Source organism: Meles meles, chromosome 3 (genome assembly GCF_922984935.1).
Source record: "Meles meles chromosome 3, mMelMel3.1 paternal haplotype, whole genome shotgun sequence".
Classification (NCBI taxonomy): domain Eukaryota; kingdom Metazoa; phylum Chordata; class Mammalia; order Carnivora; family Mustelidae; genus Meles; species Meles meles.
Window position 1 is genome coordinate 133,009,820 of NC_060068.1, and position 25,439 is coordinate 133,035,258.

Below are 25,439 nucleotides of genomic sequence, written 5' to 3' on the forward strand. Positions count from 1 at the left end.
CGCTTACTGGGCCATAAAGCTCGTGAGAATAGGTGATGTGTCCATCTTATTCTTTTTACAACAGCTGTACTGGGATATAATTCATATGCCATAAAATTCACCCATTTCAAGTATACGATTCAGTTGCCTTTAGTGCGTGCAGAGTTGTGCAACCATCAACGCTATCTAATTTCAGAATGTTTTCATGATCCCAAAGAGAAACCCTATATCTACTAGCAGTCACCCCCCATTAACCTCTACCCACCCCTAGCTCCCAGCAACCAGTGATGGACTTCATGTTTATATGGATTTGCCTGTATTGGGTATTTCATATAAATAGGACCATCATATGTGGTCTTTTATGACTGGCTTTTCTCTACATAGCATGTTTTTAAGGGTCATGTTCATGTTCTTTCTTGTGGCCAAATAATATTGCACGGTGTGGATATACTGTGTTTTGTGTACCCATTCATCAGCTGGTACACATTCGGGTTGTTTCCATTTGGAGGCTACTGCCACTGCCGGCTGGCTGGGCCCCACAGGGCCGGCCAAGTGGGTCCTTAGCTTCTCACAGGATAGGTATCAGTGAGCCAAGAGGAAGTGAGAGCAGTTTGGTGGAGACCTAGAGCAGATAAAGAGTTGTCTGGGAGACTCAGGAAAGAAGAGTGAGTCTCGTCTTTGCTTGTGGTCTGGGTTTTTATTGAGGATGGTGGTCTGGTGCAGTGTCTTCTCAGACATCCAGGAACAAAGAGAAGTGTTTAGGTGTCCGCCGGAAGGCACTTACGCCCTGGAGCCAGGGGTCTCGGTGACTCCTCAGTCTTGGATAACCGTTCATGATGACCCTGCCTCATCACTCTTTAGATGTTATCTGTTGTGCTGAAAGACTCAAGAAATCATTAACTCCTTGACCTTTACAAGGAGGACAGCCATTATCTGTATGGTGAGGTGTGTGTGTGTGTGTGTGTGTGTGTGTGTGGTGGGGAATTAGGTCCTAGCAAGAGTAGAGGCAACAAAAAAGTAGTCTTTCTTAGGGTCCTTCTAGTTTCCCTAGCTCCTGTTAGCTAATGCTGCTAGAAGCATTCCTATGCAAGTTTTTGTGTGGCTGTATGTTTTTAGTTTGTTCACATCCTCACCAGCATGTGTTTATTTTCTGATTTTTGTTTTTACAGTGGCCATTGTGATGGGTGTGAGGTGGTATCTCAAGGTGATTTTGTTTTTATTTTTGTTTTTTAAAGATATTACTTATTTATTTGACAGAGATGACAAGTAGGCAGAGAGGCAGGCGGAGAGAGAGAGGGGGAAGCAGGCTCCCGACTGAGCAAAGAGCCCGATGTGGGACTCGATCCCAGGACCCTGAGATCATGACCTGAGCCGAAGGCAGAGGCTTAACCCACTGAGCCACCCAAGTGCACCTCAGGATGATTTTGATTTGCATTTCCCTAGTGATTAAGTGTTGCACATCTTCTCACGGGCTTATTGACCATTTCTGTGTCATCTTTGCAGGAATATCTATTCTGCCCTTAGCCCATTTTTAAATTGGGTTCTCTTTTTATTGTTGAGTTGTAGAAGTTTTTTATATATTCTGGATACAGCCTCTTACTGATACATGATTTCCAAACATTTTCTCCTAGTCTGTGGTTTGTCTTTTCACTTTCTTTATGTTATCTTCTGAAGCATGAGAGTGTTAAATTTCGAAGTCCAATTTAGATACTCTTTTCTTTTGCTGCTTCTGCTTTTGGTGTCCCTAGCAAAGAAACTGTTGTGGAAGTCCTAAAGATTTGCTTCTGTTTTCTTCTAAGACTCTTACGGTTTTAGTTTTATGATTAGGTGCATGTCTGTCTTATTCTAGTGCCTGGAATAATGTCTGATATATAGAAGGTGCTTGATACTTACTGAGTCAGATGAAGGAATTAATATATCTTGGATGAAGGTGCCTGGGTGGCTCAATCAGTTAAGCATCTGCCTTTAGCTTAGGTCATGATCCCAGAGTCAATGGGATCAGTCTGGCTCTCTTCTCAGTGGGGAGCCTGCTTCTCCATCTGCCTCTCTCTCTCTCTTTCTCTCAGAAATAAAATCTTTAAAAAAAAAAAAAAAGTTAAAAAAAAATCTCTTGAATGAATGAATGAACGAACAGATATCTCTTGTCCCAGAACTGTTGCTCCCTACGTGGAACCCCAGAGCTAGGCAAGCTGCATTACACAGGTGAGGGGCTCAGGTTTGTTTTAATCTTGCCCCCAAGGAACCGGCTGTGCATGAGCTCCCACGGTTCCTTTTCTGCCAGCTCTTCCTTGCCGGTGTTCCCTCCATTTTGTTTCTCTTTAGCTTCTCAACTGGACAAGATATAGCTGCAGCATTTCCTCAATGAATCGTGTCTGGCCTACTTTGGTTAAATTGCAAATAGGGTAGGTATATAAGGAAATTTTTCCTGTCCTAAAAAGCTTGGTTGGTTTGATATTTCTCTTGTTGGCTTTTCTGGTGTTAGAGAAATACGTTCAGATAACACAGCAGTGTCCAAATTACAAAGTATAAGTTGCCTCCTGGCGGGGAAGTATGTTTGGAATTTACTTGTGGGGAAAAAGTGTATGTACAAGCGGAGAGCACGAAGGTAAAATGAAAACTAAGGAATCTGGGCGAAGGGTATTTTAGGAGTTCTTTGTACTCTTATTTTAACAGCTTTTTGTGCATTAAATATTTTTTTTAAAAGTCATCTCACAGTCCCACCCACAGAGGGAATTAAGCCGGGGGACCCTGAGAGGGTCCTGTGTTCTGGGTGTTCACGTTCATTTCTCATCTGCTCCTCAGCTGTTGAGGAGGGGACAAAGGTGAAGGCCGGTGACCGAGCGGGCACAACTTGGTGAAGCAGTACAGCCAGAATTTGGGTGCTGGTCCCCAAGCCCCAGGCCTGTACATACTCATCCTTTCCCCAGGGAATGACTGTCTTCGGGGTCTGTTATCTCCGTCACCTGCCTCTGTCATCATATCCTTGGCATGTCACAAGCCTGTGCTCACTGAGGGCAGATGGGAGGCGGTCCAGGGGTTTCTGGAATGCGGGGGGGGGGGTAGCTGCCATGCTGGGACTTGAAGGAAAACGGACGGGTTATGGAGGGAATTGCTGCCCCCTAACCAGCCAGCAGGCAGGCCCTCGTGTCTCGCTTTCCCGGGGCATCCAAGGCGCTCAGGAGGCAGCCCTGACCACCCCACCCCCATCCTGCCTGTCCTGCAGGAGCTGAAGCTGCCCGCCTTCCGAGCCCACTCCCCACTCTTGAAGAGCCGCCGGTTCTTTGTCGACATCTTGACCCTGCTGAGCAGCCACTGCCAGCTATGCCCTGCGGCCCGGCACCTGGCCATCTACCTGCTGGACCACTTCCTCGATCGCTATCACATCACCACCTCCAAGCAGCTGTACGCCGTGGCGGTCTCCTGCCTCCTGCTCGCAAGTACGTGAACTCGCGGCTTCCCACCGTCCCCCTCCTCGGAGCCCGGGTGCTCCCGAGTCATTTGACGTCTCTGAGGTCTTTGCATGTCTTCTGTGTCTGTCCTTTGCTGAGTGCGATCTGTAGTCAGAATAATCAACATTTCCTTCAGCATCAGTAATGTCGTGGACTAAGCCACGAGGATTTTCGTAGCAGATCGTAATGAATCCGCACAGTGACCTTGGAAGACAGATACTTGTAGTCCCCCCGCTCCCATATTACCGAGGCACAGGGAGATTAAGAAGCTTGCCTTGGGTCATCTAGCTTAGTAGATAGCAGCCAAGATTTGAGCCGAGAACGGCAGGGTGCCAGACCTGTTCTCTGAAGTCTGTGTCCCCTGCTTCCTGGCATAGGGGCTCTGAATATGCTGGAAGGGAAACCCCGAGGAACCGCTCTTCTTAGAAATGTGACTGCTTGACCGGGGCCCAGCGGGACCCACTGTGCAGTCACCAGGCCTGGGCACTGGCCGCCTAGGATTTGCATCTTCGAGCAAGGCCTCACAAAACACGCGATGTGGTTTTGACCTCTGTCTGCCTTGGTGGAGATGACCACGTGGCTGTGCTGCTTGGATCATGCACTTAAAACACGGTTTTGTCCTGCCGTCCTGCCCTGGTTTACCAGCAGTCTCAGGAGAGGGATCAGCTGTCCAGGTCCTGTCTGTCTGACCTCGTGCATCTCCGGCCAAGCCCCCTGCTGTCGTAGAACTTTGCACAGCACGTGCTGTCTCTTCTGCCTGGAGAGCTTCCCTACCACCACAAACCCGGCCCGCCTGTGTGGTCCTCGTTAAATGTCATTGAGCCCTGCATCCCTGAGAAACCTCCCCCCACTGCCCTCGTGAGATAGCCCTGACACACATTTCCCTGCATCAAGTACATTTCATTAACACCCACCTCCCCTGAGAAACAGCTTCAGGGAAGGTGGGGAGCCGAGTACATCACGAGATCTCCAAAAAAAAGTGTTGGTGGAGTAAAGGAGTGAATGGAGCTAGGGGTTCCTTTTGTGCTGGGTCCCGCGCTTCTCCAAGGTGGCAATCTGTGGTCATGACTCTTCCTTGATATCTAGTGTTTTCTCCATAGAAATCAGTCAGATTTGACATTCCCCTCCATGATATGTAATCGTCCTGTTTTATTATATCGGCCACTCCCCAAGCCTTGAGTCCCACGGGTGCCGCAGGAAGATGGTACCTGTTTTCTCCTGTGGCTTTGTCTGCTCTTGGCACACTGCTGTGAACCCCTCCGGGTGTGATCACCCAGTTCTGGAAGCATGGCTTTCGATTTTTAAACACTCTTGTTTCCCACCCCGGCACCATCCACTTGCCCTTTCTTGTCACAGTCCCTTTCGTGGTTTGCAGTTTACAGCCATCCCTGTTTGTGATTTGCTTTCCCTTGGGCCAACTGCATTGGCTGTGTTCTGCAGAGAGGGCAGCCTTGCGGGGTGGGAATCCAGCCTGCCTCCCCCTTCCAAGTCCCAGATCAACATGCTGCTCTGCTCTCTTCCATCCCGGGCTTACAAGGCATCCCCACCAGCCTCAGCCTAAGGCAGAACAGGCATCGCGTTTCAGGCAGCCCGGGAGGAGTCTGCGCCATGGCCTTTGGCCTGCTGCTGTCTGTGATCTGTGGGCTGCATCAAGGCCCCATGGGGGCAGGGGACTTAGATTTCCACGGGCCGTGCAGGCTGTCCTCCAGCATCTGTCTGGGGAGCTGGGACGTGAGGCACACACTGGAGACTCCTTTGTGCTGCTGCCGCCATGGTGGAGGGAAGGGGGCCTTTCAGACGGAGAGGCAGACACCAGCCGCCCCCCCATGTCTGAGGGCAGCAGCCAGCCTGGGGCAGCAAGAACGGATTTTATAGGACACCTGCCATATGCTCAGAGGCCTCAGGAAAGAAAAGTTTCCATGACAGCCTGAAATCCTATTCATTGCTCCCTCCCCTCTGCCCAGGCTGACTGTCAGCCACAAGGGGGGGTCACCTTGCCTCAGGAAGCTTTGAGTTCTGCTAATTCAGTACCAAATTATTCTCAAGAAGAAGAGCTACGGTTCCTGTCCCCGCCTTTCAGTTCTTCGGGTTTTAGAGCTGCTTCCAGATAAGGGCCTTGGCACAGATGGAACCTTCTCACCTACATACAGCCCCTCTGCCCTCATCAGTCGGGTCGGTCAAGGGGTCCGTGTCTACAGGCCAGTGGAAGGAGGTGGAAAAAGCAAGAGCCTATAGGTTGTTTCATGGTGGACAAGTAGCATAGCCTCCCCTTGGTCTTCCTGTGCCCGAGTTAACTGCATTTCCTACACAGGAGAGCACCCCACTCTAATTATAGTCTGGCTATAAGTGTAAATCCGGTAGAGACACTCTCTCCATCTGACACAGCTTCCCACCCCCTCTGTCTTTTTGTTGGTGTTGCTGTAGTTGCTTAATTAAAAGGATAATTTGACAGCCTGGAGACCCCACAACTTCCAGGTGAGTTGGCTTTGACAGGATGCCTTCACCGTCATCCCAGGGGCGACAAGCTTTGTTGTTTACCAGTCCCTTTCTGTGCGCCCAGCCCTGGGCCAAGCACTGAACGATCTTCCCAACCAGCTTACGTGGTTGTGCCTTCATCTGCCCATTCCAGAGGCTCAGAGAGGCTGAGTAACTTGCTGAGAGTCACGCAGCTCAGAGTTTTGTTTATTCTTAATTGTGGTAAAATTCATAACACAGCGTGAAATTTACCATCTTAACCAGTGTAAAGCATACCGCTTCATGCTGTTTAATACATTCACACTGTTGTGCAACTGTCTGTCCCCTCTCTTTAGTTCCAGAACATTTTCATCACCCCGAAAGGCACCCTTGGATCCACCAAGTGGCCACTTCCCACTTCTTCCCACTCCCAGCCCCGGCAACCACTCATCTGTTTTCCGTCTCTCTGGATTTGCCTCTTCTGGATACTTCCTCTGAAAGAGTCACACAGTCTGTGAGCTCTTCTGTCTGGCTTCTTTCCCTTTTTTTCACTTTTCAGGTTTCATCCAAGTTGTAGCACACATCAGTGTTTCATTCCTTGTTGCGGCCGAGTAACATTCTGTTGTAGGACGTAGCACCACTTATCCTTTCATCTGTTGATGGACATTTACGTTGTTTCCGCCTTTTGGCTGCTGTGACCAGTGCTGCTGTGGACATTGACTACCCGCTTTGTTTGAACACCTGTTCTCAGTTCTTTTAGGTGTAAACCCAAGAGTGGAATTGCTGATTAGAATTGGCTCTTCAATATTGAAATTTTTTTTTTTTAAGATTTTATTTATTTGACAGAGATCACAAGTAGGCAGAGAAGCAGGCAGAGAGAGAGAGAAGGAAGCAGGCTCCCCGATGAGCAGAGAGCCCGATGTGGGGCTCGATCCCAGGACCCTGGGATCATGACCTGAGCTGAAGGCAGAGGCTTTAATCCACTGAGCCACCTAGGCGCCCCCATTGTTGAACTTTTTAAGGAAACTCAAGGGTTTTGATTTTGCCTGGCTCAGAGATAACTGGGTGTTGAGTCCTTGGCCCTGGGCATGGAGCCAGCCTGAGGCAGGAAAGAGGATGGGAGGGGCGCCTGGGTGGCTCAGTGGGTTAAGTGGCTGACTCTTGATTTCTGCTCAGGTCATGATCTCAGGGTCGTGGGATGGAGCCCTGCCACGGGCATGGAGCCCTACACCGAGCATGGAACCTGCTTTAAGATTCTCTCTCCCTCTGCTCCCTTTCCCCTCGCATGTGTGCTCTCTTTCTCCCTGAAAAAATTTAAGAAAGGGGAGAGGGTGGGAAAGAAAATGAGAAGGGCCAGAGGCATGACCAGGGTGGCCTTTTTGCTAGGACAGTATGGCCTTAAATATAAAACATTATTATGATGATTTTAAAAAGTATGAGATACATTTTTATAAAAAATCCAAATAAGTAGCCCTTGTATAAAAAAAATGTTTCCCCCAAACTGCTGTCCTGTTGCCACAGTTTGCTGTGTATACTTCCAGACCCAGACTTGTCTTTTTTCATAATTGGGAAAATAAACCTATTTTTATTCCAGGAGGAAAAATGAATCCTAGATTTCACCCATAGGAACTGCCCAGTAAACAAAAGTTAGAAGATTCCCCCTTCATCCCTTGTTTGGCTTTTCTCTCTCTCTCTCTGTAACCCCAGTTCCATCATACTTTCTCTTCTGGACCGTGAGCCCCATCCTGCCCCTTGCGACTACTTCTAGGAAAAGCTAAAGGTGACAAATCTGTTTCTTGGGGTAAAGTTCTGACTTCCAGGTTTTTGTAGGTTAACCCAAATCCTCTGCTACCCTTCATCTCAGCTCTTCTCCTCCTCCCCAGGAAAGGGAGGCATCAAGCAAAGAGGGTGCTCACGTGGCCTTTCTGTAAGACATTGGTCCCCCGTGGGGCAGGGTCCTTTAGCCCAGAGTGAATCCACCATGCTGTGCTGCATGTACCCAGAGAAAGGCTTATTTTCCTACTGTACATTTTTATTTATTTTTATTTTTTTAATGTTATTTATTTGAGAGAGAACATGTACACACACGAGCAGAGGGAGAGGGAGAGACAATCTCCAGCAGACTTCACATGCTGAGCTCAGAACTCAAGATGGGGCTGCATCGCATGACCCTGAGATCATGACCCAAACTGAAACCAAGAGTCGGATGCTTAACCTTCTGAGCCACCCAGGTGCCCCTCTCCTGTAGATTTTTAAAACTAGAAATGGTATACTCACTGGGGCAGTGAGATCCAAAGAATAAAGTGAAAAACCTGTTGTCCATCCCATTTGCCAAAGATAGCTTCTGGTGGTAGTTTCTTCTCTCTTTTTCCAAAACTGAGCTGGTGTATTTTTTAGAAAAATTCTGTGCATGCACAGGCACATGGTTCTCATGATTCAAAGATTCTGTACTTGCAAATTTTCCTATTCACTAAAATTTATTTGTAACCTCAAAAATCTGTATTCAGGGGCACCTGGGTGGCTCAGTGGGTTAAGCCTCTGCCTTCAGCTCAGGTCATGATCCCAGGGTCCTGGGATCGAGCCCCACATCCGACTCTCTGCTCAGCGGGGAGCCTGCTTCCCCTCTCTCTCTGCCTGCCTCTCTGCCTACTTGTGATCTCTGTCTGTCAAATAAATAAATAAAATCTTTAAAAAAAAAAATCTGTATTCACAGAACTTGGTCAGTCACTCGCGGACACGGGCGGGGACACGGGCAGTCACCCCATACACCCTCTGCACATTCCCAGCTGAGGTCGAACAACGCAAGGCTCTGGCTTCTTGTTTTCAGCTCTCGTACCTATAAACGAGGGTCCTTTTCTCTGGTTAGTGCCACATTTCCTCGTTTTTGTGCTTGTTGGTGGTTTTACTGTTTGAAACTGGCCCTCAAGGGATGCCTAGGTGGCTCAGTTACTTAAGCATCTGCCTTCGGCTCCGTTCATTAACCCAGCATCCTGGGATCGGGTCCTGCTTGCGGGATCCCTGCTCAGTGGGGAACCTAATTCTCCCTCTTCCTTTGCCTGCTGTTATAACTGCTTATGTGCTGGCTGTCAAATAAATGAATAAATCTTTAAAAACTTAAAAAATAATGCAACCCTCAAGGAGCTCCTGGCTGGCTCAGTCATCTGAGGGTCCGATTTCAGCTCATTTCAGCTCAGGTCCTGATCTCGGGGTTGTGGGATCGAGCCCCGCCTCAGCTCCATGCTCAGCGGAGTCTTCTCTCCTCTCTTCGTCTGCCCTCCCCCCAGCACACGTGCTCCCGTGCTCTCCCTCTCCACCTCCCCCCTGTAAAATAAATAAGTGGATCTTTTTATAAATAAATAAATAGGCCCCAAGCATCATGCTGTCTAGCATTCCTGAGCACAAGGCTGTGATGTGCCATACAAAGAAAACAATGTGCTGGATAAGGTTTGTGTGGGCGCAAGTTCTCATGCTGCCGGCCGTGGGTTCGGTGATAATGAATCAGCAGTATATTGACCAGAAATACATAGGCTCTACATTGATCGATTGATGAAAACATGACAGAGGCTCAGAGGAGCCTAAGGCTGTACATGCCCTACGAACGTGGTTCTGTGTTTGCTAGTACAGTGTCCCCAGGGCCTTGATAGAACACCGCTTCTGTGAATAACCGGAATGAGCCGTGTCCTTACGCAAGGTCAAAAACGCGTTCTTTGTAGTCCATCAGGGAGCGTCTTTCCTGTCGGTCTGCAGGGTTTACCTTACTCTTGATCGATCGCGGAGTTGTCCGTGTCATAAACACTGCCGTCTGTGGGATGACTCCTGTTGGTGGACGTTTCGATTGCCGTCCATTTTTTTCGCTACTATAAACAAACGGGATGACAGCAGCTCTCCTTTTCCCTGGAACTCTGCCGGTATAAGTGTGTCTGTGAGAAAAGTGCCCCCCGCGCCGTGCCGTTGCTTTGGTCAGAGGTGTGTGCACTGTGTGTTTAAGATTTTGATGGGTAGTCCTAAATTGCTTTGCAGCGGCTTTAACTAACAGATGATGAGATCCCTTTTTTCTTAAATTGAGCTTAACTTGTGGGAACCTTTGGAACCACGCTTCTTCACCTAAATAAACCACCAAAAGAGGAGCAGTGTCCCTCCTCTTTGCTGGCCCCCCACAGGTCTTGTGGCTTTTCTTCTGTGCTCCCAGCAAGGGGTGCATTCATGTCCCACCTGTCTGCCTGTCCTGTCCAGCATGCCCAGATGAGACATGAGCTCCCCAGACCCAATGGATTTTAAGACTCCTTAAGCCAGAAATCAATAGCCTCATCTCTTAGCGAAGGTACGGGTAGAAGCCATTGCCTGTGTAGGGCTTATGCTCTGCACCTCAGGAAATTCTAGGAGAGGCCCTTATCTCTCCCAGTCAAACACCTTCACTCCCCCTCAATCACCCCTGCATCCCTTCCCTCCCTCCCCCTGCTTTGATTACTTAGCAACTGCTGCTTCTTAGAAGCAGCTTCTTTGACAGCAGGGCAAGGTGGGGTGGGATGGGGTCTCTGTTGGAGATCTGGAAACTTGAAAGCAGTGTTAATCCCTCCTGGTAGACAGGAGTGAAGGAAGGCCTGAGGAGGTTAAGCACACAGCTCTCCCCCAAACTGGGAATGCTTGAGATGCCTCTAGGGCACTGATTGTAGCCAACAGATGCAAAGGGGGCCATTTTCCCAGGTGTCCTTTTTTTTAGGTGTACTTTAGACAAAACTTGAGATTTATTTACAGGATTAAACCTTTGGAAGGAAAGAAATATGGCTGCCCCCCTTGCAGGAGGTAATTCGTGTAAGGGTGGTTAGTAGCAGGGGCGCCTCGGTGGTTCAGTTGGTTAAGCGTCTGCCTTCAGCTCAGGTCATGATCTTGGGGTCCTGAGATCGAGTCCCACGTCAGGCTCGCCGCTCAGCAAAGAGCCTGCTTCTCCCTCTGCCGCTCCCTCTGCTTATTAGCTCTCTCGCAAATAAAATCTTTTTAAAAATACGAAATAAATCAAAAAATTAAAAAAAAAAAAAAAAAAAACCTTTGAAAAGAAAGGTGGCTAGGAGGAGTACTAGCATTTCCTCCCTGCCATGGCCTTACATTTCAGGAATTGGGACGGCTTTGACATGCCACATGTGCATTTCATGTGACAGCCATCGATTATTTCTCCAGAAAGCTGCAGCAACATCGATGTGCATCTCCTCATCGGTGGCATTTCGCTGGCAGCCACACAGCATGGGGCGCACTGGAGAAAGTGGCCTGTCTCATGAGGGCCACACCAAGTACATCCGGGCCCAGGGCTCTGATGTTGCAGAGAAGTGAGTGAGGACATGGTGACTTTCCAGTTCCTGTTCCCATCTCTGCAGGCTGGCGGGCTTGCTTAGAGCTATTTTCAGGGAAAGGATTTTGGGTGATGTGTCGGTCAGAAAGCTGACTGGGCCGGAAACTTAGAAATGTAGTTTGCTTTATAGCAGGTTTAGTGCTCAGGCCTGTTGGTCCAGGGCCTGGGGTTCTGGGATCCAAGTGGGGTTTGGGGGGGTTTTGTGTGTGTGTGTTTGGGGAGAATAAGGGAGGAATCTTAAGATGCATGGATTAGTTGAAATGGGAGTGTTGGGAGCCCTTGACCCCCCCCCCCCCACATGGGCAAGTCACTCAAAAAACATTTATTTGACTCTGCTGTATACCAGAAGTTGTATATCTGGGGAGGCGGTGGCAAACGAAATATCTACAACCCTTGTCACTGAAGATAACTCATTCCACACATATGGTGCCTACTATGCCCTGAGCCTGGGAAACCGTGGGGCACAAAGCAGATCAAGTCCCCGTCCTCATGTTGCTTAGGATCTGAAGGCATCTCCCAAAGAAGCAGCCTTCAAGCCAGGGATTACCAGCACAGCTCTGGGCACCTTCCCAGCCCAAACCAGTGGCCCTTCTAAGAAGATCTAAGTGTCTTTACTTTCAGGAGAATATCCTGGCCTACATCTTAGAGGGAAAAGGACCAAGATTGATGTCAGGTGTCGTGTCTGATCTTCCACACTTAGCTGCAGCTTGGCTGCTAGCGGTGACTCTCCCAGTGGGGAGGGGCCCAGTGAGTAAGAACTCCATAGCTCCGCCTCTTCACTCCAGCATTAACGGGAGAATGTGTAAACGCAATCCTGGATGTAACAGGTGACAAGGTATGGTAAGACACAAGTCTGCACTCCAGAGAGGGTTCAAGGTTAAAGTAAATGAAAAGAAAGACGCTCAGCTCCCAGCTGAGTTTTCCAGAGCGTTTTGCTCCGCTGGTCCCCCCAGCCTGCGCTTTGCTGGCACCCCCCCCATTGTCAGCGTGACTCAGAGTCCTACCAGCAGGGCAACATCCATTTGTTTTAAAACTTTCAGACCCAGCCCATTATACCCTTGGGTGGGGAGATTAGAGATGATTTTTTTTAAATTTTTTTTTTTTAAGATTTTATTTATTTATTTGACAGACAGAGAGATCACAAGTAGGCAAAGAGGCAGGCAGAGAGAGAGGAGGAAGCAGGCGATGCGGGGCTCGATCCCAGGATCCTGAGATCATGACCTGAGCCGAAGGCAGTGGCTTTAATCCCCTGAGCCAACCAGGCGCCCCGAGATGATTTTTTTTTTTTAAAGATTTTATTTATTTATTTGACAGAGATCACAAGTAGGCAGAGAGGCAGACAGAGAGAGAGGAGGAAGCAGGCTTCCTGCTGAGCAGAGAGCCCAATGCAGGGCTTGATCCCAGGACCCTGGAATCATGACCTGAGCCAATGGCAGAGGCTTATTAACCCACTGAGCCACCCAAGCGCCCCAGAGATTTTTTTTTTTTTTAAAGGATTTTATTTGTTTATTTGTCAGAGAACACAAGCGGGGGAGCGGCAGGCAGGAAGGGCAGGCAGAGAGAGAAGCAGGCTTCCGGCTGAGCAGGGAGCCATGTGGGGGTTGATCCCAGGACTGGGATCATGACCTGAGTCGAAGGCAGACGCTTAACTGACGGAGCCCCCCAGGTGTCCCAAGGTGATTTTTATGTTAGATGTGTTTGTCTGGATTTTCAAGATTGTCTTAAAGGAGTATCTGTTGCCTCTCCCTCCTGAGTCTGTTTAATTACAGGCATGTCAGTATCTAGACAGGAAAAGTGTCTTTGTCACTGACATGTTGGGGTTCCTGGAACTCTTCTAGGAAACTGTGGGCATTTGTAAAGCAGATTCACACTGAGATAGTCTTGGACTAAGGCAGAACCATGTTCTGGAACCCTCTTTGGCAGTTATTCTGCTGGTTCTGGCTTCTGTGGTCCCATCAGTGGCATCCTCTGAGAATTTTAAACTGTTTTGTTTTGTTTTGTTTTCCAGTGAGAGAGTGATATTTGTTCTTTGGAGAAAATTAGAAAACAGTGAAAACGATCAAGATTAAAATAAGAGGCTGACTAAGTCGGTAGAGCATGCAACTGTTGATCTGAGTCGTGAGTCTGAGCCCCATGTTGGGTGTGGAACCTACTTAATTAAAAATAATAATAAAATAAATTACTTGCAAATTCACTACATTATTTTTTTCTGTAACCAAAATTTGGGGGTGGAGGGCAGATCCTGGCCCCAGTGATCAGGGAAGGGCTAATATGTTGTTGATATGGTATGATATGATATGATATGCCAGGCAGGGTTTTGAGTTCTTTGCACGGGTTTACTCATTTGAGCCTCAGAACAATCTTGTAAAATAGACCGTTGATGGTTAGGTGACTTGCCCGAGGGTATGGGCATCTCCCCGAGTCCTTGCTCTCAGCCACCACACACAACAGCAGCCTTTGTCCTACAGCTGGTTGGTTCCCTTCCGTGGCCGCCCCCGGAAGACGGGCCAGCAGGTGGCGAGGTTTGCTAGGAGACTCTGGCTCTCTCTGTGGAGCCTGCAGAGCCACGTGTTGGCTGACCTGGGCAAACTCCTTGGTCTTCAGAACCAGGTCTCGAGGCTGGAAGCCGCGCCCCTTCTAACCTGGAGAGACGTGGCCAACGTGGCCTCTCCTCCTCCTTTCCCCTGCTTCAGCGGAGGTGCTGGGACCCCTGATGTCCACACCTCTAGCCCTGCAGGCCAGGAGGACTCGCACCCTGCTCTCCCTGCAGCCACAGCCCCATCAGGCCTGGTCCCAAGCGGCCCGCTGCGAGCTGGCGGGGAGCGTTCCGCAGAGCAGCGACCTCTGTTACTGGAGAGAAGAGAACGCGGTCCCTGTGCAGGAAACTCTTGCTCAGCCGTGGGCCCAGACGCCAGCGGTGCCCATCACAAGGGGCCTCACCCTGCCACCCCTGCTCTTAAGCAGTCAGGGAAATAATTCGTGAACCAGAGCGCAAAGGAGCCCGGGATTTGCCAGAGCCACTGTGTGACATCATTGTACCAGTGGCTCCGTTCTGAGACAGGGAAGCCCTCGCAGCCTTACAGGAAGCCGGTGTGTGACCCAGCTGGCCACATGCCACCTCTGACCTGGGAGGCCCTTTTTACGATTTCCTCCTGAAGAGAACAACCACCCACAACCTCCCCTCTTGTCTCGGGTTCCAAAGTAGGACTCGGGAATTGACTCAGCCGGTCAGAAATATGCTGTCATTCCTTCCTTCATTCGCTCATTCATTCATTCTGCCAGTATTTGAGCCCTGCTCTGTGCAGATGGGAGATGCAGCCTGCTCTAAGGGAAGAGGGAGACAGGTGCTGGGAGGAGGGACGGACACACTGTAAAGCAGCTTGTGGACGGGACCTGATCTGTTGTGTGCTCCACTGTCTCTGAGGCTCGCTGCCTGGGACATATCCGTGTAGAATGAGTCCTCTTCAGGGACAGGGACTGTAGACATTGCTGCTGCTCACGCTGTCTCCCTGGGGCTGCCAGCCACTGTAAGGATCTTTCTTTGTATCCTGAGGAAGGATGAAACTCACCCAGGCCAGGTCCCAGGTGCACCTTCATGCCAGGTCTCCCCAGCTGGCCCCAGAGATCAGAGGGTTTTTCTCCAGGACATTTCCTAACCTCCAGATCTGTGCAGCAGGTCAAGGGCAGGAGAGAAGGAGGGGGCACTCTCTGCTGCCCCCCAGTGCTCTGGTCTTCACAGCTGCCCCCCCTCCCAGAACAGTGCAGCGCACTGCCTTTAGCTGGAGGGTTTCTGTGCCCCGTCCCTGGCTTTCTCTCTCCCCTGTATCAGACCCTGTCCAGAAACTAACCTGTCATTGTCCCTGTGACTGCAATTGCACAGTTAGCCCCAAACCGACAAGTGCACGGACAGAGCAAGGTCCAGTGTTGGTGGGGCGCCGGCACCATTCCAGACGCTGAGCTCTCACACCGCCTTTGCCACAGCTCCATGTCAGTTATGCCCGTCGCGGGGGCCAAGATGTTGAGACTTTGCAAGTGGCTGGGCCTCTGTAGAACCCCGGGGAGTCACCATCAGAGTCAGCCTTGTGCCCTCTGTGCTGCTCCGCCAATTAAAACAGACTTTGAGAGGGATCTGTCCTCAGAGCAGTTTCCTGGCTTCTCCGTCAGTCACTTTGCTCAAAGTCAGTCTCCTGTGGCTCCTGAGAAAGACTGTGCCTGCTGGACGTATGAACAGTGTCCCCGAGGGAGACAAGTATGAAGCCTCCTTCTGGCCTCCAGTAACTACAGAAAGCCAAGGAATTTTTTTAGTGGAAAAGCTGGTTTGGGTGGGTGGGTCGGGGTATGGCCCCTTATTACAGAAAGTGTCCCGGTAGAGATGCGCTCTTCTGCATCAGTCCTGTCATTGGAAGAGGGGTGGGTCCTGTGGAGCTTACATATCTACCATGGAAAGGCTCTGGGATGGAAGTGCTAACTAAAGCAGAGGGGGGATGAAGACGAGAGTGTGTGTGCAGAACGGGGCCTTTAGCTGGGGAGAGGGCACAGCTGGCCTCCTACCCGCATCTACCACGCACCCAGACAGCGTGGAGACCTCCCGGGATAGCGGGGACCCCGTGACTGTGAGATGTTCTAGACTGTGGAGCCATTTATTCATTATTTAAGGAAATAAATCTGGGGGCGCCCAGATGACTCAGTCATTAAGCGTCTGCCTTCGGCTCAGGTCATGATCCCAGGGTCTTGTGATCAAACCCCACATCTGGCTCTCTGCTTGGCGGGAAGCCTGCTTCTCCCTCTCCCGCTCCCCCTGCTTGTGTTCCCTTTCTCACTGTCTCTCTCTGTCAATAAATAAATCTTTTTTTAAATAAATAAATAAATAAATAAATCTGTATTAAGTTTATACCAGATTCTGTGCTGGGTGAAGGGGCTCTGTGATGTTCTTACCGGAAGCTCAGGAGCCCTGCCCTCCTGGATCAGATAACCAGATTTCCAGTTTTCCTCTGTCCCTGACCAGCTGGGTGAGGGGAGCCATGCACTCAGTCCTTCAGAGTTCCTGATTCCAAGTGGAAGACACTCCCAGCCCCCAGGCTTACTACTGGAATGCACTGAGAGTGCAGTGACTGGGAGACTGGCCCTCCCCGGGAGCTGCCTCTGTTTCTTGACGTGGTGGAACCAGGCTTACAGCAGAGAACCAAGCACGGCAGTCCCTGTTCTCCCGGAGCTTGCATCCTGGTGCTTGCACATTCTGCCTCTTACTGACCAGCTCGGTGGCTGGGAATTCCTGCCCCTGTAGGGAGGACTCATCTGGGAAAGGCTGTGGGCCCCAGACTCCCACTTTGCCACCCTCTCTGTGAACCTTGGAACTTCTAGCCCCAGAGTGGAGTTCAAGGTCACAGTCCAGGGGAAGAAGGCTGGAGCCAATCTAGCGTCCAGCACAGCCGGGCCAGTGGTATCGGCGGGGGGTGGGGGGGGTGGGGAGGGAGTGTTGGAGGGGACCTTTTATTGAGTTTATTTTTCCCCTTTCTCAGAGCCTGTAAGAATATGTCTTGGGGCGCCTGCGTGGCTCAATCGTAAGGCGTCTGCCTTTGGCTCAGGTCATGATCCCAGGGTCCTGGGATTGAGCCCTACGTTGGGCTCCCTGCTCAGTGGGGAGCCTGCTTTTCCCTCTGCCACACCCCTGCTTGTGTTCCCTCTTTCGCTGTCTCTGTCAAATAAATAAATAAATCTTTAGGGGCACCTGGGTGGCTCAGTGAGTTAAAGCCTCTGCCTTCGGCTCAGGTCATGATCTCAGGGTCCTGGGATCAAGCCCCACATCAGGCTCTCTGCTCAGCAGGGAGCCTGCTTCCTCCTCTCTCTCTCCGCCTGCCTCTCTGCCTACTTGTCACCTCTGTCAAATAAATAAATAAAATCTTAAAAAAAAAGAAAAGAAAAAAATGTCTTGTAGCGCTGGCTACCCAAGTTTGTTTCATCTGTACCTTTCAGGACCTGAGTGCAAAGGATGAATACCATGTTCTGTAACTTACAGAGCGGTGGTTGCTGCCGTTTATGGGGTGCTGTCTGTGCCCGAGGCCTGGAGCCAGTCACTGTACCTGTGCTGTCCGGAGCCTCCCTACTACCACTGTTGGAGGTCTGGGTTTCCTGGTGATCCCACCAGTTGTATCTGTATTATGGGGGCAAGGATGGAAAACTCAGGTTCAGGCACCTGAGCCTGAACTTATGAAACTTTTTGGGAGGGCATTCCCAACCTGTTTCCATTCAGGGCCTTCCCCAGAACCTGGGCTCTCTCCGGTCACAGAATTCTCTGCTCTCATTAAACATTCCCAGCTCACATTAAATATTTGCCCCTTCTGGTGGCCACTTCTCTGCCCTCGCAGGAAGGAAGAATCTGTGGAAGAAAAAATGAACAGCTGAAAGGTCTGCATTCAGCCTGGCCCTGCCTGGGAACTCGTGGGCCTGTGCTTCCACCCCTGGGTACCGGGGAAAGCTCCCCACCAGAGCTTCCCCTTGGGCTTCTGCTACCTCTACTGCCCAGCCCTTCCCAGTCACCTCCGAAGCTGGGGGGCCCACCCAGAGGGCCAGGTGAGACTGGGAAGCCCTGGAGTGACTCTTTATCCCTTAAGGTTAGCACCTTATGGAGTAGGACAGAGCAGAGGGCTTCTGAGGTGGGGTGGGGTAGCCATGGGGGTTTCATTTCCTAACCTGATTTTGTTCTCATTCTCAGATGACAAGGGGGGGGGTGGGCTTTAAAATAGGAGAGTGGACCTTCTTGGGGAGCAGTAGCTTTGCCTGTTCTTTGTTTTGTTTTTTATTAAAGATTTTTATTTATTTGACAGAGAGAGAGAGAACACAAGTAGGCAGAACAGCAGGCAGAGGGAAGGGGGGAAGCAGGCTCCCTGCCGAGCAGAGATCCTGATGCGGGACTTGATCCCAGGACCCCGAGATCATGACCTGAGCCGAAGGCAGAGGCTCAACCCACTGAGCCACCCAGGCGCCCCATCTTTGCCTGTTTTTAAAAGCATGCATTTTAGGGTGTCTGGGTGTTTCAGTCCCTTACGTGTCTGAATCTTGATCTCAGCTCAGGTCTTGATCTCAGGGTCGTGAGTTCAAGCCCTGCTTTGGGCACCATGCCGGGTGTGAAGCCTACTTAAAAAAAAATTTTTAGGGGCACCTGGGTGGCTCAGTTGGTTGTTGAGCGTCTGCCTTTGGCTCAGGTGGTGATCCCAGGATTCTGGGATCCTGCCCCATGTGGGGCTCCCTGCCCGGCAGGGATCCTGCTTCTCCAAACTCTGCCCTCCCCCTACTTGTCTGCACTCTCTCCGTCAAATGAATAAATAAAATCTTAAAAAGAAGAGAAAAGAAAAGCACTGCATTTCTTTAGGAAGGAAGGGGGGCCAGCTGTTTAAAACCTGGTTTTCCTTGGCCAGGAAACTGTGGCCTCAGACTGGAACCTAGATCTAGCTCCTAAATGAATCTGTAGACAGGCATCTTTTTTTTTTTTTTTTTTTTTTTAATTTATTTGATACAGAGAGAGAGATCACAAGTAGGCAGAGAGGCAGGCAGAGGGGGAGGGGAAAGAAGGCTTCCCGCTGAACAGGGAGCCCAGTGCAGGGCTGGAGCCCAATGCAGGGCTTGATCCCAGGATCATGACCCGAGCCAAAGGCAGAGGCTTAACCCTCTGTAGAGGCATAAGCTCTGTACAGGCTTAACACCCCTGTAGAGGCATCTTGCTGTACCTGAAGGACTGACTGGAGCGGGGGTGGGGGGTTCGGGGGAGCAGTGTGTCAAGCCACCTGCGTAGTTATGGATGAGCAGCTGTTTACCTGGACATCACAGACAGCACCCCACTAACGTTTTACAGAATTCTACTCTGCACATGCACTGTTTCATGTTGGAATTTTTCTAAAGGCCGTCGAAATGTTGATGATTGTTGGAGGTGGGTAACATCTTCTTGGGGGTTCATTATAACATTTCTCTCTTTTTGGTATATTTAAAATTTTCCAAAATAAAACATTCTTTCAGCAATTAAAAATACTGTTTCTCTTGGCCCTCATTCAGAAAAGTCAGGAATCCTGTTTGCCCTGCTTGAGGCTTGTTTGCTAGGACCTTGGGTGGAAGAAGAAAAGCCAGGCTTTGGAGGAGTCAGTTGGTAGAGACAGAAAATAGAATGGTGGTTACCAGGGGAGGGGGGAGCAGGGACAGTGAGTTACTGTTGCATGGGGATATAGTTTCAGTTTTGCAAGATGAAAGGCGTTCTGGTGATTGGTTGCACAACAGTGTGAATGTACAGAAGGCTGCTGAACTGTATGGTTAAAATGGTAAATTTTATGTTATGTGCATTTTACCACAACAAGCAAAAATCCTATTAAAAAAAGAAAAGGATGGGTCGCCTGGGTGGCTCATTCGGTTAAGCCCCTGCCTTCAGCTCAGGTCGTGATCCCAGAGTCCTGGGATCAAGTCCCTTGTCGGGCTCCTTGCTCAGCAGGCAGCCTGCTTCTCTCTCTGCCTCTGCCTTCTTGTTCTCTCTCTCTCTCTCTGACAAAGAAATAAAATCTTTTAAAAAGGGGAGGGGGGGAGCTGGCCTGTGAGTCCCTTCGGAGGCTTGCTGAACTGACAGCTGTCTTGCCTCTGTGGTTGATTAGGCCACTTGGCTGGACTCACTGTGGTCAGCGCGGTAATTGTGTGACCTGCCTGGAATGGCTGGGGCCCTCCAGATTGTACACCAGCCCCCGGAGAACCCTCAGCCAGGTGTGCAGGGGCTCTCAGCAGCATTCTTTGCAGGTTCTGCTGCACTGAGGGCTCACGTGCTTCTCTGCCTGAGCTCCAGACCCAGGGTGAGCGCTTGGGGAATTTTAGGATTTAAAAAAAGAAGTCTTTAAAAGTATGTTGATAAGGTTCCCCCTGCTCAAATTTGGGACGGTGTGACCATCCAAAAAGAAAAATGTAGATGGGGCGTCTGGGTGGCTCAGTCATCAGGTGTCTGCCTTCAGCTTGGGTCATGATCCCAGAGCCCTGGGATTGAGCTCGGCCTGCGTCAGGCTACCTCTTGCACTCCCCCTGCTTGTTTTCCCTCTCTGTCCGATAAATAAAATCTTTTTTCAAAAAAGAAAGAAAGTAAAATGTAGACAGAGTGATAGAATTGTTAAAAATTCTTTTTCGGGGGTGCTGGGGTGGCTCAGTCGTTAAGCGTCTGCCTTCTGCTCAGGTCATGATCCCAGGCTTCCTTCTCGGTGGAGGTGTGCCTCTCCCGCTTCCCCTGCTTGTATTTCCTCTCTCACTCACTCTCTGTCAAATAAATAAAATCTTTTTTTAAAAAATGTTTTTTCAACCCCAATGTAATTATTTGTTCAGGAAAGACTCATTTGTGGATACCAAAGCATTGAGTTAGGTTGTTGGAAGACAGGATATTCATGGAGTCTGATGGGGCCACCTCACAGATGACTTACTGATTTCACAGGAAAAGGGTACCTTGAAAATGGAGAGATCTGGTGTCCCCACCACCTTAACCAAGTGGTGTAATGTGGCATCACTATGGCTGGGACAAACTGACATTATGTAACTCCTGATGGGATCCGGTAAGAAGGGACAAACAGGGCCTCTATAGTTTCCTTACCCAGCCTGTTGGATCCTGAGGAGAAAACCAGAATATGGGGTGTAATTTTTTTTTTTTAAGTGAGCTCTAGGCCCAACACGGAGCTTGAACTCAGGGTCAAGACGTGCACGCTCCACCACTGAGCCAGGCAGGCGCCCCCAGAACGTGGACATTTGAGAAGAAAACGGGTGCAGATTCATCCAGAGTCAGTGTCATGAAAAACAGGGTGGAACAAAGAGATGTAACAGACACCATGTGTGAGCCTTGTCAAATCTGGATCCGGAAAAACAAAAGTCACAAAAGACATTTTGGGGACTATCGGGGGAAAGTCTGATGTGGATCAAATATGAGAAAATGGTGTTGCAGAGGCGCCTGCTGGCTCAGCCAGTGAGCCTGCAGCTCTCGGTTGAGGATGGTGTGTTTCGGCTCCCTATTGGGTGTGGGGCCTACTTCAAAAAGAAAAAAAAAAGAAAGGAAAGAAAATGTTACTGCGTTAATGCTGATGTGTGTAGTGTTGGTAATAGTGTTATGATTATGTAGGAAAATGACATCAGGGATGGATCCTGTCCAGGGGTGGCATGTCACGTCTGCAGCTTGACTAGAAAGGGTCCCTCCTGTAAAACCAGTGTGTGTATACACACAAACACACACACACACACCCCAAATGTGACTCAGAGTCAGCACTTGGTAAATCTGGCTGACGGGTCATTTGTGTTCATTGTTAACATCATTTCATCTTTCCTGTGGATTTGAACGTTTTCCAAATACAACACACATTGAAGGAGTCATAGTCTGTGAGTGTGTGGCTCTAGTCTGACTTGGAAAGACTCAGACGTCTGTCCCCCACGCGTCCCCGGGGGGACCTGCCTGAAGACTTCCAGGCATCTGGTGTCAATGCATTTTGTCGATAAGGAGCAAGCAGCTGAGTGGCCGTGCTCGGTGGCCGGGGCACCCGAGACAAAGGGCTGGCGTGCTCTCGTCGTGGGAGGAGGGGAGGAAGTGTCCGCCAGGCACGTGCAGCACCAGGAAACTCAAAATCTTTTCTGGCCACAAACTGTCTCGTGCTGGCGAGTAGCTGCTCAGCTGGGGTCTGCCGGCCAGCCGCGAAGAGCAGGGGCTACAATGTCCCTGCTCGATGTGCAGCGATGTTCTCTGAGCTTTTGCTCTGAGCCTCGGGATGAGAGCAGAACCTGCTTGGGAGGGAGGATCCAGGGCCTGGCCCTGCATGAGGACTCTGTCCCTTTTCTGTGTGCTGGGCACTCCTGAAGCATTTTCCATCCTGCATGACCATTTTATCTCCCTGGGGGCGTCTTCCTAAATATGAAATAAATGTCAGATCTGGAGCAAACTCACTGAGGATTCAGACCCCACTCTGCCTGGCCCTGGCCTGCAGCAGCTTCTCCAGCCTGGGGAGCAGGTGAATTCAGATGCCTTAGTAATCCATGGCCCCTTCCACGGGAGGGTAATCCTTTAGGGCCTGGTGACTAGGGAAAAGGCAGAGCTCTGAAAGGTTTGAAAAGCTCTGAGGGCAGGGAGGAAACAAACTAATCTCATTGAGCACGGCTGCCAGTCAGAGCAGATTGCTGGGCAAGGGTCTTAGCGCCACCCCCAGGATGATACACGCTTTTGCTGGGGCTGTGACCTTCACCGTGCCACCCTCTGCTCTGGGGAAGAAATGAGCCCTTGTATCCACTGAGTGTCTGTGAACAGTGTTGGCGTAGTTCAGCACAAGGTTCAGGGAAAACATCACAATTTTGCAAAAATAGTTTTTCTTTCTTTTTAAATTGCACAAAGATAGGCTCATTGGAGAAAAAAATTAGGGGATGCAGGTAATTTGAGAGAATCAGAGGACAATTATGATGGCCTAAAATTCAGCTGTTCAGAGAATACCATTCATCCTTTCAACGAATGTTCATGGGGCAGTTACTACATACCAGGCAGTGTGCTGGGACCTGGGGGTGTGGCTGCAGATGGGTCACACGTGGTTCTTGTCCTCACGGGCTTCGACCTATTAATGACATATTGGTCAGGTGCTAGTCATTAATATTAATGGTTGATATTAAGCAGTCTGAGCATGAGAAGTGCCTTGATTACATCCGGTGGCCTCAGAACTGGGTACCAGAGGACGCATGGTAGGGTGAGTGAGGGGTGAGTACGCCCAGCTGGAGGAAGGGTCCCCTGCTTAGGGAGGGTGTAGGGGGCTGGCAAGGCCTCATCAGCCAGGCCCCACCCCAGGATTTCCAGCCGTACAAGAGGCTCTTCCCCCTTGGGCAGCGTTGACCTTGGTGTTCCTCCTTGAGTTGCCCATGCGTGCAGGACACGGGAAGGTGTGTGCTCTGAAGGTGGCGCCCCGCCAGGCTTGGGTCCTGAGGTCGGGCTCCGGAAGGAGAAGGTCTGGGCTTGCGGTCAGCTGCGGAGGGGCCGCTCAGCCGTCAGTCTCCACTGCTTGTTCTTCTGTACATTTCTGCCGGCTCGGCTCCTGCCCGGCAGAAACCAGGCTTCGTGTCACACCATCTTTGCCCGCGTAGTGGCCTCCTTACGGCTCGCCGAGAAGACAGAGATGCTGGCTTCCCAGAGGCCGTGTTTCATTTCTCCCCTGAGAATTTTTTGAGGCCTGCCTGAGATATGCATTATATCTGCTGTAAGACAGCCTGAAGTGGTTACTCTTTCTCTCTCCTGAGAAGGGTGGAAGTCTGATGGGAGCTGGGTCACGAGGCGCTCCCTGTGGTGCACAGGTGTGTAGATGGTTTGTCGTGCTTTTGATCGGCGCAGACAGACGCGTGCTTTCTGAGCTCAGCAGGCCGCCCTGTCTCTCCTGACACTCAGTGGTAGTTTGTCCCCAGCAAGCTTGGGCTCTGAGGCCAGAGGCGACCACACCGAGGCCACACTCAGGACTCACTGTGTGTTGTGGGGGTCAGGTGGGACGGGGACTGTGGTTGGGGAAGGCTTCCAAGGGGCAGGGATGTGGGTGAAGGACAGGGAGAGGTTGGCAGAGCAAAGAGGGGAAGGGGAAGAGTGCCCCAGGCAGGGGCTGTGTAGATGAAGGCTGGTGGGCGACTGGGGTGGGGTGGGAGAGGGGGACACGGGCCCTTCAGAGAAGGGCAGGGACAGAGCCACAGCCAGGTGTGCGTGGTTTTCGCAGGGCCGGGTGGGTTAAGGCTGGGAGGCCCGTGGCGACCCCACCTGCAGAGCCTCCCACCCTGGAGGCCGCCCCTGGAGCTCCCCGCCCCTGCTGAGTGCCAGGATTGCTGTGTAAATACCTCGGTTCCCTTGACCCTGGAGTGGGATCACTGAGGCTCGTGTTTAATGTGTGTTTGTATCTGGCCCCATGCAGCTCTGTTTCATGCTGTTTATTCCAGGACCTTCCGGTATTTATTCATGGTTCCTTCGGTTCCTTCAGTACCTTCTGAGCTGTGTGACATGCCTGTTTGTGGGGTTTCGCATCTTTTTACCTCTGCCATTGATAGGAATATATTGCAGTTATCTGTTCCTGCCAAACAGATCGTGCCCACACTCGGCGATCTAAACAACAGTGATGTGGGTTGCATGGCATTTCCTCTGCCGGTTTCATCTGCGCTCATTCATCCAGCCCCGGAGGGACGCGGCTGGAAGGTCTCATTCATGTGTCTGAGAGGTGGTACTGGCTGTTGCCTGGGTACCTCTGTTCTCCTTGTGGCCTCTCTGCCTCCAGCAGGCTAGACCTGCTTCCTCACCTGGCACTCCAAAGGAGGAAGACGGAAGTCCGTAATGTCACACCCACACTGAGTTTCACTAAGATGTAATTGACATTGAACGTTGTGTTAGTTTAGTATATGGGTTGCTGAAGCGAGCACATCATTGTATTAGTTTCACGTGTGTGAAAACCAGTTGATCTATGTACATATTGTGCAGTGAGCCCCACAGTAAGTTTCGTTAACATCTGTCGCCTCACCGTTTTTTTTCTAGCAGTGAGAATTTTTTTAAAAAAGGTTTTACTTATTTGAGAGAACATGCGTGAGAGAGCACAAGCCAGGGGAGCAGCAGAGGGAGAGGAGGGAGAAGCAGGCTTCCCACCGAGCAGGGAGCCCAATGCGGGGCTCAATCCCAGGACCCTGAGATCATGATCTGAACTGAAGGCAGAGGCTTACCTGACTGAGCCACCCAGGCGCCCCTGGAAGTTTTTGCCTTTTGACCACCTTCACAAGTTTCCCCCACCTTTGGTAATCACCAGTCTCTTCTTTGTGTTTATGGTCTAGCTGTTTGAGATTCCACATATAAGTGAGATCATACAGTATTTGTCTTTCTCTTCCTGGTTTCTTTCACTTAGCATAATATCCTCAGGGTTTATCCGTGTTCTTTTAACTGGCAGGATTTCCTTCTTCTTACAGCTGAATATTATTCTATTGTATATAAAGACCACATTTTCTTTATCTGCTCATCTGTCACTGGACACTTGGGTCATTTCCCTGTCATGGCTATTGTAGTCAATGCTGCAGTGAAGGTGGGGGTATGAATAACTTCAAGATAATGTTCCCTTTTTGCTTTTCCTCCCTCTCTTGTCTTCTCCCACGTTCCCCACCTACCAGTCTTTCCTAGGCTCACCTTCCAAGCAAGCTGTTTCTGAGGGAATCCAAGCTAAAAACCTGTTGACAGG

The 25,439-nt window shown here is 50.3% G+C and overlaps 1 protein-coding gene across 3 annotated transcripts in view; it reads left to right on the top strand.

Annotated features, from left to right (window-relative positions):
- The window catches only part of CCNJL (cyclin J like), a 56,664-nt gene that overhangs the window by 25,185 nt on the left and 6,040 nt on the right, over window positions 1–25,439 (top strand). For 2 of the 3 annotated variants that reach the window (XM_046001003.1, XM_046001002.1), the window contains exon 3: window positions 3,203–3,416. In XM_046001003.1, coding sequence (XP_045856959.1) covers window positions 3,203–3,416 — 214 coding nt within the window. Of the gene's footprint in view, window positions 1–1,148; window positions 1,184–3,202; window positions 3,417–25,439 lie in introns of all 3 variants that reach the window. The other variant, XM_046001004.1, reaches the window with a different exon arrangement.